Here is a 21,662-nt window from a genome sequence, read left to right as displayed (position 1 = left end):
AAAATCACATAAACACCATTGAACTTCTGCTAAAGGTGATGGGAAAATTTGGAAATGGATAATGGTAATGCCTGGACAACATCATAACTAATGTCACTGAACTGTACACATAAAGAATGTTGAAAAGGCGAACAGTTTGTTACATATGTCGTTGTTAGGTACTGTCGAGTCCAACTTCTAGTGACTCTATGAACAACAGAATGAAACACTGCCTGGTCCTGCACCATCCACACGATGATTGCTACGCTTGAACCCACTGTTGCAGCCACTGTGTCAATCCACCTTATTGAGGGTCTTCCTCTTTTTCGCTGACCCTCTACTTTACTAAGAATGATGTCCTTCTCCAGGAACTGATCCCTCCTGATAACATGTCCAGAGTATTTAAGATGAAGTCTCATCATCCTTGGCTCTAAGAAGCACTCTGGCTGTACTTCTTCCAAGACAGATTTGTTCGTTCTTTTGGCAGTCCACGGTATGTATAGTCAATATTCTTCGCCAACACCACAATTCAAAGGCATCAGTTCTTCTTAGGTCTTCCTTATTCATTGCCCAGCTTTTGCATGCATATGAGGAAATCCTGGCTGCTAACCAAGAGGCTGGCAGTTCTAATCCGCCAGGTGCTCCTTGGAAACTCTATGGGGCAGTTCTACTCTGTCCTATAGGGTCACTATGAGTCGGAATTAACTCAATGGCAGTGGGTTTGGTTTGGTTTGCAAGGCAATTGAAAACACCATGGCTTCGGTCAGGTGTACCTTAGTCCTTAAAGTGATACTTGTTATATATCTATGTACATATACCAAAAATTTTTTAAAAGGAAAGATTATTTTTAAAAAATCATAGAAACACCATTTCAATTAACAAATCTTCCAAGAATGAAGTCTGCCTGAGCGAGTTGTTGTTACGTGCCTTTGAGTTGATTCTGACTCATAGAGACCCCAATATAACAGAGTAGAATTGCCCCATAGGGTTTCCTGGGCTGTAATCTTTCCCGGAGCAGATTACCAGATCTTTCTCCCATGGAGCACCTAGTGGGTTTAAACCACCAAACTTTCTTTCAGTTAGCAGCCAAGTGTTTAACCGTTGTGCCACCAGGGCTCCTTGCCTGAGTGAGAAGGCTGGGAAATTACAGTGACCTCGGCACACAGTGAGTGACGGCAGCAGCTGAGGAGTGGAACCGTCTCAAGAACCTGGCTTCTACAGGCAGATGCAGGCTTGAAGCCCATCTGCAGGTAGTCATCTCCTGAGCCCTCGCACCGTCTGATCCTCTGGGAGTGAAGAGGGCACCAGCTGGTCAGGAGGCCATTCCAGAAAAGGTTCCAGCTTACCTTGTCTAACTAGAAAGAAACTAAGAGAGATGCACAGAGTTCCTAACAGGGGCAGATTATCCAATACGCAAGGTAAGCACGATGCTTACCTTGCTTACCAGGTCATCTGTAGTGAACAATTTCACATTTATTCTGCTTCTAGATATGGCTGGCACTCGTCTCTCTCCCAATCTCACAGCACCTTCCTACAAAATCAAGCCTCTTTTCAAAATTACAGTTCCTAACAGGGGCCCTGGTGGTACAGTGGTTAAGAGCTCAGCTGCTAACCAAAGGTCAGCAGTTCCAATCCCCCAGCTGCTCCTTGGAAACCTTATGGGGCAGATCTACTCTGTCCTCTAGGGTTGCTATAAGTCAGAATTGATTTGAGGGCAATGGGGTTTTTGTTTTTGTTTTTTAAGTGGGGGCGGATGACTCAGTAAGCAAGGTAATCACGGGTTTACTTGTGCTTACTGACTAATCTGTAGTGAACAATTTCACATGTTCACTACAGTGATCTGGTAAGCAAGGTAAGCACCATGCTTACCTTATCTTTTGGATAATTCACCCTTGGTTCCTAAGAGGCAGAGTAGGGAAAGAATTAGAAGTCACTGTGTCATATTCTTCCTGATCTGGGTAATTTCACTCTGAAAAGTATTTATCTAACATGTTGTAAGATGTTTTTTTAATGCCCAATGCTTTTTTTAAGTCAAATAATGCCTAAATAAGAGTATTACTAACCCAAAATAAAAAGTCTGCCTAAAACACCTCAAAATTTTATGTTATCTTTGTGTTTCTATGCACTAGTTTGACAATTCAGCTCCAATCATTTAATAGCTGCAATTTTCCTCAAAAACAATGTAATTTCATTCAGTATTTAATAAAATGAAGACATGATGAGTTAAGGATGCTTTCTTTGTTTTACGCTTATAAGGAAAGGTTCTTCAAGAAAATTATACCAGGCTCACATTTTTAGTTTTAATTGTGATGAAATATACATAGAAAGTTCACCGTTTTAACCATTTTTTCGTGTACTATTAAGTGACATTAGTTACGTTCAGATGTTGTGCTACCGCGACCACTATCCGTTTCTAAAAGTTTTACATCACCCCACACAGAAACTCAGTGCTCCTTCAGCAATGGCTCCCATTCCCTCTTCCCCACCCCCGTCCCCGGTAACCACTAATCAACCAACTTCTGTCTCTTTTCTAGATTTACCTATTCTAGATATTTCATATAAGTGGGATCATCAAAATTTGTCCTTTTGTGTCTGACTCATATCACTCGGCATTGTGTTCTCAAGGTTTATCCATGTTACAGCATGTATCAGAATTTTATTTCTCTCAGTGGTTAAGTGCTACGGCTGCTAACCAGTGGGTCAGCAGTTCAAATCCGCCAGGCACTCCTTGGAAACTCAATGGGGCGGTCCTACTCTGTCCTATAGGGTCACTATGAGTCGGAATCGGCTATGGCTGGATAACATTCTATTATATGGATATACCACTTTTGTTTGTCCACTCATCTGCTGACGGACACTTGGGCTGTATCTACCTTCTGACTACTGTGAATAGCACTGCAATGAACATGAGTGTACACGTCTCTGTTGGTGTCCCTGATTTCAAGTCTCTTGGTTATATTGTTGGGTTACATGGTAAGGTAACTCTGTGTTTAAGTTTTGAGGAACAGTCGAACTGTTTTCCACAGCAGCTGCACCATCTTACACTCCCACCAGCAATGCATAAAGATTCCAGTTTCTCCACATCCTCACCAATGTGTGTTAGTTTATTAGGGTCAGATTTACCACATCAGTTTTGTCTCTTAGCTGATTCTCCTGGTTGTTCTTGCTACTGCAACTACCCTCACATTGCTGGTCAATCTCCATCACCACACTCTTTTTTTGTGTGTGTGTGTGTGTACTTAAGTGAAAGTTTACAATTCAAGTCAGTCTCTCATGCAAAAATTTACACACATTTTTATATGACCCTAGCTGCTCTCCCTACAATGTGACAGCACATTCCTTCTCTCTACCCTGTATTTCCTGTATCCATTCAACCAGCTCCTACCCCCTCTGCCTTCTCATCTCGCCTCCAGACAGAAGCTGCCCACATAGTCTCATGTGTCTACTTGAGCCGAGAAGCTCACTCCTCACCAGTAGCATTTTATGTCTTATAATCCAGTGTAATCTTTGTCTGAGGAGTTGGCTTTGAGAGTAATTTTAGTTTTGGGCTAACAGAGAGTCCGGGGGCCATGACCTCTGGGGTCCCTCCAGACTCAGTCAGAACATTAAGTCTGGTCTTTTAATGAGAATGTGAGGTCTGCATCCCACTTTTCTCCTGCACTATCAGGGATTCTCTGTTGTGTTCCCTGTCAGGGCAGTCATTGGTGGTAACTGGGCATCACCTAGTTCTTCCAGTCTCAGGCTAATAGAGCCTCTGGTTTATGTGGCCCCCTCTTTCTCTTGGGCTCATATTTTCATTGTGTCTTTGGTGTGGGAGAAAAGTGTGGAGCAGAACTCAAATTCATGTAAAAAGACCAGACTTAATGGTTTGACTGAGACTGGAGGAAACCCCAAAGCCATGGCCCCTGGACACTTTGATAATCCAGAACTAAAACCATTCCCAAAGCCCACTCTTCAGACAAAGATTAGACTGGACTATAAAACATAAAATGATACTTGGAAAGCATGTGTATCTTAGTTTAATCAGATGCATGAGACCAGATGGATGGCCCCTGTCTGGAGGCAGGATGAGAAGGCAGCCACGGATAGGAACTGGTTGAATGGACACAAGAAACTTGGGGTGGAAAGGGGGAGTGTGCTGTCACATTGTAGGGATTGCAACTAATGTCACATAACAATATGTGTATAAATTACTGCATGAGAAATTAAATTGAGTGTAAACTTTCACCTACGGCACAATAAAAAATCAATAAATAATGCAAAAAAAAAAGTATGAAAAAGAAATAAAGCAGAGTAAGGGGGATATTCTAAATAAGATGGTCAGAGAAAGCTTTTTTAATAAGGTGACCCTGGAGTAGTGCCCTGAAGTATCTGAAGGAGTGAGCCACATGCATCTGGGCTGAAAGCAAACTTGGCAAAAGAAAAACAAACACAAAGGCCCTGAGTGAGGAGTGTGTTTATCCCAGTCCCGCCTGATGGAGGCAGCCAGTGTCGCTGGTCAGGGTGAGCACTATCATATACGGTTCTATGGGCCTCTAGAGGTAACCATTAGGAGAGTTTGGAGAAGTGTGACATGAAGGATCACTGGTTGCCGTGCAGAAAATAAACTGTAGGAATACAATGGTGGAAATAGGGAGACGAGTTAGGAGGCCTTGAAAATAATCCACCTTAGAGATACAGCTGGCGTCCTGGACCAGGGTGGTAGTGATGGTGGTCATGAGAAGTAGCCATATTCTAGGTATATTCTGAATAAAGAAGGCATATGCTGATGGACTGGATTTAAGGTGTGAGAGAAAAGGGCTAAGGATGACTTCAAGATTTTGCCTAAGCAACTTGTAGAATGAAATGCTTAGTCAAACAGTGAAGTGGAGGTGGAAATTAACTGAGGGAAATTAAAAACTATCCTCTCCAAGATACCTAAAAGTAGAGATATGGGAGAACAGAAACAGAAAACTGCTGGATAAAGACTGAGAAAAGAAAAAAAAAAACATTGCTGTTGAGTCAATTCTGACTCATAGCGACCCTATAGGACAGAGTAGAACTGTCCCGTAAGGTTTCCAAGGCTATAATCTTTATGGGAGCAGACTGCCACATCTTTCTCCCTCAAATACATACATATGTACATACATACACATATGATTCATAACTAAATATTTGACATTTAAATATACTCAGGTTTATACTAGAGTCAATGCTGTGTCATTTTGATGATGCTACAATAAGTGTATATTACAGCAGTATCTTATACCCAGATTCCTTATGTGCTTAAAAATCAGTTTTGTGGGTTGGCCTAAGACCCTAACAACTGCATACGGCATTATTTTCAATGACAGCACACATTCTGTATTGTAAACAACTGAGTATACACTCAAGCGCATGATGGGTTGAAAAGAAGTGGCAAGGAATTTAGAAAAGAAAGAGAAAATGAGGGGTACCATTAATTTCTTTTTTCTTACGTATTGGTCCCTCCACCAAAAAAAAAAAAAAAATGAATGAGTCCATTAACACAAGTAAAACAGGCAATCTCTTTCCAATGCAGCTGAACTTCCTGAATCCTCAGTGTTAAGAGGATTAATGGTGCCTTCACATAAAAGCAAAATGGCATAAGAGCTTATTCAATTCAATTCATTTCTTCAAGAAATCTTGAAAGCCAATTAATGGGTCTAGTCCCCAAAATAATATATCTGTTCTTCAGTAATGCTGGTTAAAATTAACGTTCCTGTGAAAAAAAAACCTCAGAACCAAAGTTTTTACTAATATGAACGTACATTGAATTAATCATTATAATATGCATTAATAATTTTATATCTTAACCCACAGAAGTCTTTTTTCTTAATTTATGGTGATGCCTGCTCATTTTTCCCCATCTCTGTATAATACTAGATGGAAAGTTTCCAAAGAAAACTATATTCCAAAAAAAAAAAAAGACAAGAATTGCTTATTAAATTTTAGAAACAAATTAAAAGAAAAATAAAAAGGATACATACCTCTTGTAAATGTGAATCTTTCTTTTTCGCAGATAAGTTCAAATGTTTGTCAATTAGGCTATAGTTCTTTTCTGTCTCTTTGTCAAACTTCTTTTTTTCTTCCTACAAATCAGAAAAACACAGACAACTATGATTAAACTGATAAAAAAAAAAGTGTACACTGTTAATCCACTGGGAGACTCAAAACAAGAAAAATATCTGAAAATAAAATAAAGTATCACTGAATGTGATGAAGTTATCTGAAAAACACATCTGTTCCCAGGACTCTGCTTATTAATCATTAAGACAGCGATAGGACTGAAGAGTCACTTTTTTCTTTTTTTTTCCTTTAATGGGCTTTTTTCTAAGCCTGTGGTATTTTTCTATTTTTCATACTTACCAGTGTTAAGAATTAATGCTACGTCAGTCATCCGTCATGTACAAAAAAAATAAAACATATAGAACTTATAGCTTAAGAAAGCAAACTCAAAGCAGATTTTGGCATAGAAATGGAATTCATTTAAAATTGAATAATTTCTGTTCTAGATAAAAAATAATAATCACAGTTGGAAAAAACATTCTGGAAAAGATCTTCCCTAATGGTCACATATGAACACAACAGTAAGGCCCTGTGACCAGAAAGAGTATCTACTCTCTCAAACTTTACCAGTGGTTTATAATACTATTTGGAAAATACATCAGTAGGCCAATAGGGCCTAAAATTATACTGACATATTCTGACTCTTTGGTTAATATTACAAACATATCTCAGGTACTTTCTAGAAATAGCATTCACTTTTCTTTCAGTATAAAGCTTTTCGAGAAAACAAGAAACCCAGTTTTTAAATACCAAGAAGATAAACTATCTCCCCTAAAGCTGCTTGCCAACCTAGTATTCAATAAGCGCTCCTGAGTACCAATGGGAGCGCACCATGTTCCTCAGGCTGCCAGAATGTTTCCAGTAACTTCAAATCCTCCCTGGCTCTCCATCACCTCTCGCAAAGGAACATTCTCTTTCCTATTTTTCAACTTTATTATTATTATTATTTAGCCAAAAAAAGAAAAAAATGAACTACCCCAGTGTTTTTTGTTATGATTTTTTTTTCCCCTCTATTAAGCAAAGAGATTAAACAAAGCACTTTAATCCTATGTCTTTGCATTTATTTTTACTTTTCACTACATGGAACGAAAACCGTTGTTTTGGGAACCTCAGAAGGCATGTCCTCTGCCAGCCCACCTAATTTAAGACCCTAAATTAATCTCAACACTGACAGAGCCGAGAGGCTCAGGAACTGGATTTTCTTCCCATTTCTACTCCAAATTTAATGAGCAACTAGCTGCACAACTTTGAAACAGCCATTTGACATCACAGGATCTCAGTTTTCTCATGGAAAAGATCTGGAATTGATACTATCTGATTCTTAAATTCAATCCTAAAATCCTATGATCCTATTTTTGGTTGTTGTTAGTTGCTGCCAAGTTATCTGGACTCATGGAGACCTTCCTGGTGCAGAGTAGAACTGCTCCATGGGACTTTCAGGGCTGTGACTTTTGGAAACAGATCACCAGACCTTTCTTCTGAGGTGTATCTGGGTGGGCTCCAACCCTCAACCTCTTGAGCACTTAACTATTTGCACCACCTACGAATTTACAGTTCACCTACAAATAGAAAAGGACTTTTAAAATTTTTAACCCCTCCTGCCAGACTTTGGTTGACACAGAAGCACTGTGTTTTTCTTTATGATCTATGTTTTTTTTTTTTTAAGTTATAAGTATTTTTAAAAGTCTAAAATATTTAAATTATATGGTTACTGTATTTTCTGCTTTTTCATTATTATGTTCTTTATCAACAAATTACTATCAGAAAATAGACTAAAACAAAATCTCCACTGTTTTAAAATGTTGGTATTATGGAATAACATTGGATTAGTTTCAGAACAACCAAGTTCTAGTCCTGGCCACTTATTACTGTGTGACTGGCTGTGTGGCTTTGCCCCAGTGTCATAGCATTCTCTGACCATCAGTTTGTTGGATCTTAAAAGAAAACAAGAATAGAAACCATGCCTCAGTACTTACCACAAAATGGCTGCAACGCAAGATACCACAGTAAAAATATTCACTATCTTTGCAGACTAGCACTCTGCCAGGAACACTGGAAATATTTTAACACACTTATTCAGTTTCATCTGAATCAAAGAATGGGACAAGGGACACAACAGTGCTGCTGAAATCAGCAGTCCAAACACCCAGCTCTGTCAGCAATAGTAGGGTATGTAAATTAACATGTGGGCCAAGTTGGGAATGAAAGAAAATAGTGCTATCAAGGCATTGTGAAGAAAGAATTTAGCCCAGAAACAACATCCCACCCACCAATTAGAGTAGAAATCCATTTATTCATACATAGTATGGTATTATATAAATGCTACTGTGTTTTGTTTTTGAATGTTAAGACTTAGATAATTCTTCTTCCTGCATTTGTTCTTAACACCATTATACATTATTACTCTGTTGCTTTGTGATCATATGATTTCTTGTGCTAAAATAATACCATATTTAAAGGGGATTGTGTTCAAGTAGCATTCGATAAAGAATGATGCACTTTTTCAATGCTGCATTATAGAAAAAATACATAACATAAACTGAGCAACATAAGCCAAAAAGTTCCATTAAGAATCAAGTTAAATACAATGTGAAAATATTTCTTATAAGACAGACATTACAAAGTTAATTGTGTGTAGGCAGTAATATAAATGAGTGAAGCAGGCTGGGAGCAAAACACGGTAAGGAGTGGTGCGGGTATTGGTAAACCAAATAGCCCATATCCACCCTAAAGGGGAAGGCAGCCATAACTGCTCCAACAGATTTCTGCCATCTGGGAATACAGACCCTGTAAGGCCATGTCTTCACATTTTCCTGATTTGTAACTAGTGGCAACAAATTTAAAAAAAAAAAAAATTTATGTATCTATATACACACACACTTTATATATATATATATATATATATATGTAATCCATTGCCGTCAAGTCAATTCCAACTCATAGTGACCCTATAGGACAGAACAGAACTGCCCCGTAAGGTTTCCAAGGAGTGGCTGGTGGATTCAAACTGCCGACCTTCTGGTTATCAGCCAAGATCTTAACCACTGTGCCACCAGGGCTCCATACATATGTATCCCATTGCCATTGTTGTCAAGTCGATTCCCACTTATAGTGACTCTATATGTACAGTATATATAAAACCCACTGTCTTCAAGTCAATTCCAACTCATAGTGACCCTACAGCAGAGTAGAACTGCCTCATAAGGTTTCCAAGGCTGTAAATCCTTATGGAATCAGACTATCATATCTTACTCCTTCGGAGTGGCTGGTAGATTCGAACTGCTGACCTTTGAATTAAAAAAAAAAAAAAAAAACATTGCCGTCAAGTAAACTCCGACTCATAGTGACCCTATAGGACTGAGGAGAACTGCTCCACAGGATTTCCAAAGAGTAGGTGGTAGATTCCAATTGTTGACCTTTTAGTTAGCAGTTCAGCTCTTAACCACTATGCCACTAGCTATATATATAAAAAATATATATATATACACACATACACACACATATTGTGTGTGTATATGTGTGTTTAAACAGCATGAGTAAGACAAACAAAACTTATGTTTACAGGTTAAATATGGCTCACAGGCAGTCAGTTCATAATCTATTATAAAAATCACACATGTAAAAAAAATAGCAAAGAGTAGCTATTACTTAAAACAATATAATATCAAACGAGACAAACATTGTATAAATGGTAGAAAGAATCAGTAAGATAAGAACCACAATTCAAATAATCAAGTCTGTTGGATACTATGAGAAGTAAAAAATACAAAAGGGAAAATATAAAGGTATCATCACAAATTAGGGGGTAAAAACAGTTTACTCAGCCAATGGTGCTGGTAAAATTGCTTAACTACTTGGAAATAAAAAGAGAGCCCCACCTCCCATCAGAATTAATTCCAGATGGATTGAAAGAGTCACAAGTTAAAAATGAAACCATAAAAAAGAGAATATTTTCACCAGATCTCCGAGTAGGGAAGGACCTTCAAAACAGAAAAATAAGTGGAAGAAGTCATAGGAGCTTCTAAATACCCAAAAGTTCACAATAAGCAAACTAAAAGACTGAAAAAAAAAAAAAAGAGGATACTGCAATTAAATAAAAAAAGAGGTAAAACATTCCTTATTAATCCATTTTTTGATAAAACCAAAAAAATAAAAAAAAACAGTGCCATCGAGTCGATTCCGACTGATGGCGACCCTATAGGACAGAGTAGAACTGCCCCATAGAGTTTCCAAGGAGCACCTGGCAGATTCGAATTGCCGACCACTTGCTTAGCAGCCGTAGCACTTAACCACTACGCCAACAGGGTTTCCTTTTTGATAAAGTCACATGTTAATATTTCCATAGAAAAATGGATAAAGAACATATAAAGAATTCACAAAACTTCATAAATTACAATTTTTTTTCTACAGGATATCGGGAATTTTTGTTTTCCGTTCTTTTAAAGGAGGGGAGAATTTTTTAAGTTACCAGTTTTTTTTTTTGTTTTGTTTTTTTAATTTTCCATATTTTACAATTTTTCTAGGATAAAAAAGCTCCTTTTCAAACTATAAATATTAAATAATAAAGCATGGCTAGTTTTAGAGGAGTGGCATAAATAGTTCAACTAGTAGCCCAAAAGTCAGTGGTTCGAAACCACCCAGAAGTACCTCAAAAGACAGGCCCGGCAATCTGCTTCCAAAAGGTCACAGCCTTGAAAGCCCTATGGAGCAGCTCTACTCTGCACACATGGGCTCACCATGAGTCAGAATCGACTGAACAGCAACAACAACAACTGTAGAGAAGAATTTTAAGACTTAGAGAATCCAACTCCTTTTTCCTTTTTATTTAAATGAAAAGGTAAAAGTAATACCCCCACCTACAGGAAACATCACTCATACTAAAGGTAGTATGATCAGCAGGGGCACTTTTTAAAAAGCAATCCTGAATATCAAAAGCTAACCACCCACCCAAAAACCCACTGCCGTCGAGTCGATCCCGACTCACAGCGACCCTATAGAGTAGAACTGCCCCATAGGGTTTCCAAGGAGTGCCTGGCGGATTTGAACTGCTGACCTCTTGGTTAGCAGCCGTAGCATTTAACCACTACGCCACCAGGGTTCTGAAATTCCTGTTCTTATCCAGGCCAGATCAAACACCACCTCTTCTGTGAAGTGTTCCCTCACTTCTCCAATGGGGGAAATAGTCCTGGTGGTGCAGCGGTTATGAGCTTTGGCTGCTAACCAACAGGTCAGCAGTTCAAATCCATCAGGCGCTCCTTGGAAACCCTATGGGGTAGTTCTACTTTTCCTATAGGGTCGCTATGAGTCAGAATCTACTCGACAGCAACAAGTTTGGTTTTCTGGTTTTTTTTTTTTTTTAACTCTTGTGTCAAGTGCCATCGGTTCCTACATGACACTTCATTTGCCTTATCCACCCCCCACCTCCCATACTTTAAGCTCCTTAAGTTCCTCTCAGCTTTTATCCCCACAGAATGGAACACCTGACTCCACACCTGGAGATGCCCGGCAGACATCTGTTAGAGGGAATGAGAAAGCCTATGGCTGCAGCAGCACTGACACTGAGACAGTGCCACCCTAGGTTTCTGCACAATTGCTTCAAAGTCTCTTGGCCATCACCTCAGCACTACCTGTCTGGAAGGGTCATATGCCACAGTGCTTTGGCAATGTCACTCCAGCTTGTATGCAGAGAATGGACAACAAACGTGAGTGATTCTTATTTGGTGAGTTAATACGGGGCAACCAGACAAAACCCAACCCGTTGCAATAGAGTCAATTCTGACTCATAGTGATCCTACAGTACAGAGTAGAACTGCCCCATATGGTTTCCAAGGCTGTAAATCTTTATGGAAACAGACTGCCACATTCTTCTCCCATACAGCGGCTGGTGGCTTCCAACCACTGATATTTCAATTAGCAGCCAAGCGCTTTAACCACTACACCATCAGAGCTCCTTTGAGTTATTTGAGAACAGTGAAAATAGGGGATTAAAACACAGATACTCTGTAATCATTAGCACCTGATGGGACAGCTGCTTTTTATTCCATGAAGTCAGAAGGATGACTTATTTTTCCATTGAGAGAATATAGTTCTCAAAATACAGAATGATAATTTGGTAGAAAGCTGAAAAATAAAAGATTTCCTTTAGAAACCCCCTTGGATTTTAAAATGGTGATTTGCTGATTGCTAGCAAGCTTTATAGTTTAGTAAGTTGATTAGAAATGTTATCTGACTTGTAGAGCAAACCACAAATGGGATAAAATAACTACAATTATATATGCCAGGCCCTATACTAGACACCTGAAGCACATTATCAAATGTATTTAATCCTCACAATAAACTTCTGTGGTGGGTCTCATCAGTGCCATTTTACAGAACAGGAAACTGAGGCTTACAGGCCCTAAGTAACTTGCCCCAAATTATATAGTTAAGACAGAGAAATGGTGTTCAAGTCAGGAAGGATCAAGCCTTCCAGAAAGACTTTCCTAGTGTCAAAAGCTGAGATGGTAGAGTACATTCCACAACACTTACGCTTACCCCTAAATCTTTATTGCTTTTTTATGTGACAGTCTCACCACAGAGCTACTAACTTTTTGAAGGCCAGCCAACCTTTATTTCACAGATGCATCCCAGGGCCTCTCATATTATGCTATATAACAGGTGCCCATAAGTGTGTTATTTATACTAAAATGAAAGAAATATAATTAAATTAAATCAACATCTGATGATCTATGGCCATCAAAAAAGTCCTGTGGGGACTCTTGGGCATAAGTGACAAGCTCCTCAGGGGAGACGAAGGAGCTTCAAAAGGAGGTTAAGAACTGAGCTAGGCCTTAAAAGCAACGCTGAAGAGCAACTTGGTGGGACCCAGCACACACCAGCCTGCATCCTGCAATGAGAAGCTGAGCTTTACAAGCAGAGATAAGAACCTAGCAAGCCTGTTTAAAAAATGCAACAGAGCCTACAAAAGGGAATTATGATCCCAAACCACACAGATCCAATTGAAGGAGAACGCACCCAAATAGAAGCAAAACAGTAGAAAAGAATATTGGGAGGATTTTTAAAAAACCCCAATTTACGGAAACCACCTAGCAGTTTCAATTACGTGAAAACTACACTTAAACATGTAATTGGAATTCTGGAAACTGGAGAAATCATTTGTAAACAGAACTGAAAGAACTTCAGTATGAAGATTAAGGGTGTGACATTACCAGATGAGGAAAAGGAGAAGAGGACAGAGAAGATGAAAGGTTAACACTGAAATCTAAAAAACTCTGACATAGTCAACTTTTTTTTTTTTATTGTGCTTTAAAGGAAAGTCTACAAATCAAGTCAGTCTCTTATACAAAAAGTTGCACACACCTTGCCATGTACTCCTAGCTGCTGTTCCCCCAATGAGACAAAACACCCCTCCTCTCCACCCCACATTTCTCATGTCCATTCAACCAGCTCCTGTCCCCTTCTGCCTTCTCATCTCGCCTCCAGACAGGAGCTGCCCACATAGTTTCATGTGCCTACTTCAGCCAAGAAGCTCACTCCTCACCAGTATCATTTTCTGTCTTACAGTCCAGTCCAATCCATTTGAAGAGCTGGCTTCAGGAATGGTTCCAGTCTTAGGCTAATAGAGGGTCTGGAGACCATGACCTCCAGGGTCCCTCTAGTCTCAGTCAGACCATTATGTCTGGTCTTTTTACTAGAGTTTGAGATGTGCATCCCACTGTTCTCCTGCTCCATCAGGGATTCTCTGTTGTGTTCCCTGTCAGGGCAGTCATTGGTGGTAGCCAGGCACCGTCTCATTCTTCTGGTCTCAGGCTGATGTAGTTTGTGGTTTATGTGGCCCTTTCTGTCTCTTGGGCTCATATTTACCTTTCGTCTTTGGTGTTTTTCATTCTTCTTTGCTCCAGGTGGGTTGAGACCAATTGATGCATCTTAGATGGCCACTTGCTAGCACTTAAGACCCCAGATGCCACTCACCAAAGAGGGATGCAGAACATTTCTTAATACATTTTGTTATGCCAGTTGACCTAGATGTCCCCTGAAACCATGGTCCCGAGACCTCCATCCCTGTTACTCTGGACTTTAGTGTTTGGTTGTGTTCAGGAAACTTCTTAGCTTTTGGTTTAGTCCAGCTGTGTTGACTTCCCCCGTACTGTGTGCTGTCTTTCCCTTCACCTAAAATAGTTCTTGTCTACTATCTAATTAGTGAGTACCCCCTCCCTCCCTCCCCACCCTCATAACCATCAAAGAATATTTTCTTCTGTGTTTAAACTTTTTCTTGAATTCTTATAATAGTGGTCTCATACAATATTTGTCCTTTTGCAACTGCCTAATTTCACTCAACATAATGCTTTCCAGATTCCTCCATGTAATGAGACGTTTCATGGATTCATCATTGTTCTTCATCATTGCATAGTATTCCATTGTCATGGATTAAATTATGTCCCCCAAAAAATACATGTATTAACTTGGTTAGGCCATGATTCCCTGTATTCTGTGGTTGTCCTCCATTCTGTGATTGTAATTTTATGTTAAAGAGGATTAGGGTGAGATTGTAACACCCTTACCAGGTTACATCCCTGATCCAATGTAGAGGGAGTTTCTCTTGTGTGTGGCCTGTACCATCTTTTATCTCTCAAGAGATAAAAGGGAAGCAAGCAGAGAGTGGAAGACCTCATGCCACCAAGAAAGCAGTCCGGGGAGCAAAGCGTATCCTTTGGACCTGAGGGTCCTGTGATGAAATGCTCCCAGGCCTAGGGAAGACTGATGCATCACAAGGACCTTCCTTCAGAGCTGACAGATAGAGAAAACCTTCTCCTGGAGCCAGCACCCTGAATTTGGACGTTTAGCGTATTGGACTGTGAAAGAATAAGCTTCTCTCCGTCATTAAAGACAGACACTTGGGGTATTTCTCTTATAGCAGTGCTAGATGACTATGGCATCCATTATGTGAACATACCATAATTTATTTATCCATTCATCCGTTGCTGGGCATCTTGGTTGCTTCCATCTTTTTGCTATTGTAAACAGTGCTGCAATGAACATGGGTGTGCATGTATCTGTTCGTGTGAGGGCTCCTATTTCTCTAGGATATATTCCAAGGAGTGGGATTGCTAGATTTTTTTTTATGGTAGTTCTATGTCTAGCTTTTTAAGGAAGCACCAAACCAATGTCCAAAGTAGTTGTACCATTTTACATTCCTACCAGCAGTATATAAGTGTCCCAGTCTCTCTGATATGGTCAACTTTTAAAGACTTTTTTTTAATTTCCACATAAAAACTGTTAACGTGCTGTTTATAAAAGCTGTTAAACCTAAGAGAATATAATCATTTTTTAAGTTTGCCATGTAGGCTGACTAACCAGTGGAACAAGATTGTGTACTTGTTAAAGTATGATTGAATGTTGTGATCATTAAGGTTGTGTGTCAACTTGGCTACATCATGATTCTCAGTAGATTGGTAGTTACGGTGTAGTTTGGCAGTCATATAATTATGTGATCACTTCAGTTATGAGATTTGATAATAAATGTGATCACCTCCATGATGGACTCTGCTGTGAGTAGCCAGCAGGGAGTTTCCTTGAGGGTGTGACCTGCACCCAATATAGAAGACTTTCTGGTAAGGCTCATGGGCTTTTGCTTGCTCTGGATCCTGCAGCTGGCTCCTGTTTGTCTGACCTTCGGTTCTTGAGACTTCAGCTAGCAGCTTACCTGCTGTCTTGCCTGCCAATCTTGGAACCCGTCAGTCTTGACAGCCTGTGAGCCAGAGCCCTGTTACCTGACTTGCCATTCTTTGGTTTGCCAGCCCCTGCGGCTACATGAATCTAGAGAAACCTCCAGTCCGACCCATGGACTTGGGATGTTCCAGCCTCTACAATCGGGTGAGCCATCTCCTTAATACAAATCTCTCTATATACATATATTTATATGCTTTACTGGTTTTGCTTCTCTAGAGAACCTAGCTCAGATGTAGAAAATAATCAAAAATACAAATTACGAGCTCTTATACGGGGTCGCTATGAGTTAGAATCGACTCAGTGGCACTCAACAACAACAACCACCTGGTTCTTCTAGGAAAAAAAAAATAGAACTACTAGTTAAATAGGTTACTGATTAGATGTTTTCTGCATAAGGCTTGCAGGAAAGAAAGATATAAAGCATAGTCTTTTCTAAAAGAGTCAACAATCTAATGGAAGAAACAGATGTATAGATATCTCTATATACTGTAGAAAACTACTTTGCTCCACTGTTTATTATGATATACGAAAATGCTAATAAAAAAAAAAAGGCTTCTCTTTGTGACCCACAAAGACTGGCCTCCAGGTAATACCAATAGCCAAGACAGCCAACATATATGTTGTACTGAACAAGAATGTAGGATAAACTATTCATAAACTTGAAGCCAAAAGAACAACAACAAAACAAACCGATTGCTGTCAAGTCCATTCCAACTTATAGTGACCTTATAGGACAGAGTAAAACTGCCCGATATGATTTCCAAGGAGTGACTGGTGGATTCAAACTGCTGACCTTTTGGTTAGCAGCCCGGGCTCTTAACCACTGCACCAGGAATCCTGAAGAACAAAGGAGGATGGAATTTCAAGACAGAATTTGGCAGCTAAAGACATGGCCTAAGCTATTAACATAACTTCCTTTTTTAATATGATAATTTATTGTGCTTTGCAGAATATACTCTGAACAAGAACAATATCCAAAGAGGCAAGTTTGGGGGGAAAAAAAGAGTCAACAGAAGACTTAAGGTCAGAAACTTATAAAATCCACTAGGGTGGATGGTAAATAAAAATAAATATCTTTACTAAGAAAGTCACACTTATTTTTCAATTCTATAATGTAATCTTCATCCCAACCGCCCACCAACTGAAATAAACACTGTTTAGATTCAGTTCATGTCAATGAAATTTTAAAAGAGAAAGAATCAAGAAGCTCAAGATTTACAAAAGCCCAAGAAGACAAGATCAGAGAAGAAAGAATCATGGAACTACAAAATAGAGTAGTTAGATCCCCAGGTCTTTCACTATTCAGGTAAGAAACTAAAGCCTCAGGACTTGCCCAAAGACATCGAGCTGAAACCAGCCCTCAGGGTCCTGCGGCAGGGCCAGGAGAGACAGAAGCTCAGCAAACCATCAGGAAGGATGACTTGGCAGTGTCCCACTCACTGGCCTCCCATTTTCTATATGGTCTGAACCTCAAGACATGGCACTTCATCAAAAACTGTAAAATATAGGCCAAAAAGGAATAACTAATATTTTAACAAGTCACTTAAGGGAGATTCATTCTGTAAATAGCACCAAAAAACCTGGCCTCGTTGAGCCCATCTGACAGTGAGGTTGCAAAGGAATTTTAATTGTTTAGGAAGATAATGAAGAAAGCTTGAACCTCCAGCCACGTGGAGACAAATATATATATAAACAGAAAAACTCTTCCCTACATAAAATTGTTGTTATTCTCTTCTCCTAAAGAAAGTTCTGTTTTTATTATACAAAATATGCCAAACCAAAAATGGTCATCAACACACAAATATTACTTTTTCTCCCTCAAGAACACACACAAAAGTAAGGAAAGATGGGTGGAAATCACTTCTCCGGGATAAGTTCAAAGCTCAGACAGCAAACCTTAGAGCTTCCTAAACATATCCCAGGCTCCCTGTGGCAAAGGCACTGCATGGTTCCCGAAAAATCCTAGCTAAATCCCAGATCCTTGAGATCCCAGCCTATGGTTCATGCATCTTTGAATCCTGGGCATCTATTACAATACAAGCACCTAATAGGCGCCCCATAAATTGTTAAATTGAAGGCAATTAAAAAAAACCCAAAAAATTACCTCTCAGTAATCTGATATTCTCACTCCAGTTCCAATAGCATCATGCTGAAGCAGCATTTTTAGTCTTGAATGGAAATATAATACCGCACTCCTCCATAAAACTGAGGTATATACGGAAACAACTGCACTTCCTACCGCGATAAGGTCCTCCTATTCTGAGTGCATGTGTTGTTTGCTTAAGGATATTTTTAAAACTCTATGTGGAAAGGTGTAGCCAAGGAAGATTACTAGAGGTTTTATGACCCTGCCCAGGTGTTTGTGTTTGTTTTCAATTTCATATTCCCCAAAGGGGAAAAAAAGCACATTCAAAACCTAAAAAAACAGCTGCTTTACTCCAGCACCTCCCTCAAAGCTGCCAAACATGTACCAAGACATCCACGTTTTCTGTTTACAAGTGTACTCAACTTAGATACAAACCTTTACAGCTCCGAGTTGCTCTTTTCTGAATTTTTCCAAGGGTTTAATCAGGGTTTCAGTCACACTTAATGCCTAGAGAACAAGGGCGATAACAAAGGTACAGCATTAGGTTTCCACAGGGGAAAAAACAAGTATTTCTTTTCCCTCTGCCACTCCACCCAGAATTGAATGACCTATTTAATTGCTTTGTCTCATCCTGTCAACACAATAATTAAATCATGTCTACACGTATTACAAAAAAAAAAAAAAAAAACCAACCCAAAAAGTAGGGTCGCTATAAGTTGGAATTGATTCCACGGCATTGTGTTTGGTTTTGGTTTTGACAGGTATTAAAGTACTAGGACTCCATTAACATTTTCAGAGAACGGCAGTTGTGGCAAATGGCCAGTGAAACACTTAAGACAGGCCCTCAACACTGCAGTCAAATAGTAAGAGGGCTGTCTTGAAAGGACAAAAGGGTCTATCACTTTCATTAACAGAACACTTCTGTCTGAGATTTTTTTCTTCCTCCCCCTCCTAAGAAATTTAAAATTCAATTACATTCCTTTACTGGTCATCAGACTACATTATGTAAAGGGCAAGGATAGTGGCTACAAGTTTAAATACAATCAATCTGTCCTTTATTATTGAACAATTCTTCATAAAGATCTAAGGCCTATTTTTTTTGAGGTAGCAAAGTAGGGAAACCCTGGTGGTGTGTAGTGGTTAAGAGTTCGGCTGCTAACCCAAAGGTCGGAAGTTCAAATCCACCAGGGGCTCCTTGGAAACTTACAGGGCAGTTCTACTCTCTCCAATACAGTCGCTATGCCTATGAGTTGGAATGGACTCGAAGGTCACTGGAGGCTCAGGACAAAGTTAGAGCAAATACTTGGGAGGGTTGGCAAAGATGATTGGTGACAAACACACAAGTCAATTCCATCCACACCCACATTCATTCATATACTGGCTGGTTTGTTACTTTTCATCTTAGAGCATAAAAAAAAAACAATAGTCTACATTAAACAATGATAATAATGCAAATAAATAGAATATTAATCTAAGGACAACACATTTAGTAACAATAAGCTTGTTAGTAGTGCCTTTCTCACCCTCTACTTCCAGGAGACCAGAAATATCATCCAGAAAAAGAAAGGGAAAACTCAAAACACTATACAAAATAGGGAGCAGAGGTGGTTCAGCGGTAGGATTCTCGCCTTCCAGGTGGGAAGCCCAAGCTCAATTCCCAGCCAGCGCACCTCACCCAAGTACGGCCACCACCCTCCTGTCACTGGAGGCTTGCACAGGATGTGGAACAAGCTCCAGTGGAGCTTCCAGACTAAGACATATTTGGAAGAAAGCCCTGGAGAGCTACTTCTGAAAAATCAGCCAATGAAGAACCTACGGATCACACTGATCCAATCCCATTGTGCGTGGGGTCACCAGGAGTCAGGGGTCGACTCGAGGGCAGCTAACAACAACAAAATACAAGAACATGCTGTCCTCCTTTTTACAAAATACCCCAAACCAAAAAAAAAAAAAAAAAACCATTGCTGTCGAGTTGATCCCAACTCACAGTGACTCTATAGGCCAGGGTAATTAAAATTACAGAAAAAATAAGAAACTTAGGATAGGAAAGGATTCTTAATTTAACCAAAGACTCCTTAACAGTATTTCAGTATGTAAGGATTCTCCGAAAGAGACCATTTATACTACGTGATTGAGAACATTCAAAATAAGTGACAATGTCCACACTCAAGATGCCCAGAATTTTAACTTTCTTCCCCCAGACTGCTCCTGGGTTCCACACTCCCACCCCACCCCTCTTCACTATTTCTTGCTTCCATGTCAAATGACTGGAGCAACAAAGATCAAAGGGAAGGAATTTTTTTTTTTTTTTTACTAGCCAGGGACAATATTCTGTGATCCATCGGGTTTTCACTGGCTGTTTTTCAGAAGTAGATCACCAGGCCTTTCTTCCTAGTTTGTCTTAGTCCAGAAGCTCTGCTGAAACTTGTTTACAACAGATGACCCTGGTATTTGAAATGCCAGTGGCATAGCTTCCAGCATCATAGCAACACATAAGCCACCACAGCCCAACAAACTGATGGACGGTGGAGAGCCAGCAAAGGTGAGGGAAGCCCTCGATGAGATGGACTGAAAAATGGCCACAACAATGGACTCAAACATACCAGTGATCACGAAGATGGAGCAGGACTAGGCAACATTGCATTCTGTTATACAATGAGTCACCATGTGTCAGCACAACTCATCAGCAACTAACGACAATAATAACTAGCCAGGAAAAAAGGGTCATCTTCGAAATACGTTAATTTTACCCTCTCTGCATTTCAGACCACAAGACCTTCAACAATGGCAAACCTCAGTCGTACAGATTAAGGAACAGAACCGGGACAAAGCAGTACAGACAGGAATCCTGACTACCCCAAACAATATGGAATGTCCCAAGCTCCATTTGGCAAAGCAGATATGAGAGGTACTCTCATACGTTTTGTGCTTGACAACTAACCTAAAGGTTGGCAGTTTGAACCCACCCAGTGATGCCACGGGAGAGAGGCCTGGCGATCTGTTTCCCTTAAGATTACAACCAAGACAACCCTACGACGCAGTTCTAGTCTATAACACACGGGCCGCCATGAGTCTGAATCAACTCAATGGCAATTGGCTTGATTTGGGGTTTTGCCATACATTTTAAAAAGCAATCCAACTTCTCAAAAACTGATTTAAGACACACTTATATGAGAATGTGAGTCGTTTCCTAAGCTTCCACATCTGGCTCCAGCCTACTAGTGTTTATGAATAAGTTTACATATAATACATCTTCTGTGGAGACTGGCATGCTTAAGTAAGAAGCCAGCGCAGTAATATATGCTGGGATCACAGAGGTTAACTGCTCAAGTTCACAGAGGGTATGATTAGGGATTCAAAGTCATAGTAGTCTGAGCCCAAGCCCTGCTCTTAACCATTATGCAACATGCAATAAAAGTACCAAATGGGTAAATGGGTACTTCCCCATTCAAAGCAGCCGTCTTAATAAATTCCTTATTTCATAAAACAAATATTTGTTAGGTATTCCATGCCAGGTGCTAAAGCCTAAACAGGACAACCACAGCCCCTGCCCTCATGGAACTGTCTAGTAGGAATGACACATCCTGAAAATGCATCCTTATTTGTAATTACAAATTCTAGTGATTCCTTCAAAAGGAGAAAAGTAGGAGTATCGTGAGGAACTTATTGGAGGAGATAAAAGTCGAAATGCGGTCAGGCAGAGCTTCATCAAAGAAGTGACGTTTCAGCTAAAGCCTGAAAGAGGAGATGGAATTAATGGTGCAAAAAGCAGAGGAAACGATTTCCAGCCTGAAACCAGCAG

The 21,662-nt window shown here is 39.8% G+C and overlaps 1 protein-coding gene across 5 annotated transcripts in view; it reads right to left on the bottom strand.

Moving 5' to 3' along the window:
- ARHGAP10 (Rho GTPase activating protein 10) overlaps window positions 1–21,662 on the bottom strand; it is a 366,346-nt gene that overhangs the window by 218,744 nt on the left and 125,940 nt on the right. For all 5 annotated transcript variants that reach the window (XM_023557138.2, XM_003417542.4, XM_023557137.2 and 2 more), the window contains 2 exons: window positions 18,296–18,367; window positions 5,967–6,068 (listed from right to left, as the gene is read on the bottom strand). In XM_023557138.2, coding sequence (XP_023412906.1) covers window positions 5,967–6,068; window positions 18,296–18,367 — 174 coding nt within the window. The remainder of the gene's footprint in view (window positions 1–5,966; window positions 6,069–18,295; window positions 18,368–21,662) is intronic.

The sequence above is a fragment of the Loxodonta africana genome, chromosome 13, assembly GCF_030014295.1.
Source record: "Loxodonta africana isolate mLoxAfr1 chromosome 13, mLoxAfr1.hap2, whole genome shotgun sequence".
Lineage (NCBI taxonomy): Eukaryota > Metazoa > Chordata > Mammalia > Proboscidea > Elephantidae > Loxodonta > Loxodonta africana.
The sequence above is the reverse complement of the archived record's forward strand: the minus strand, read 5'-3'. Positions and strand labels throughout refer to the sequence as shown.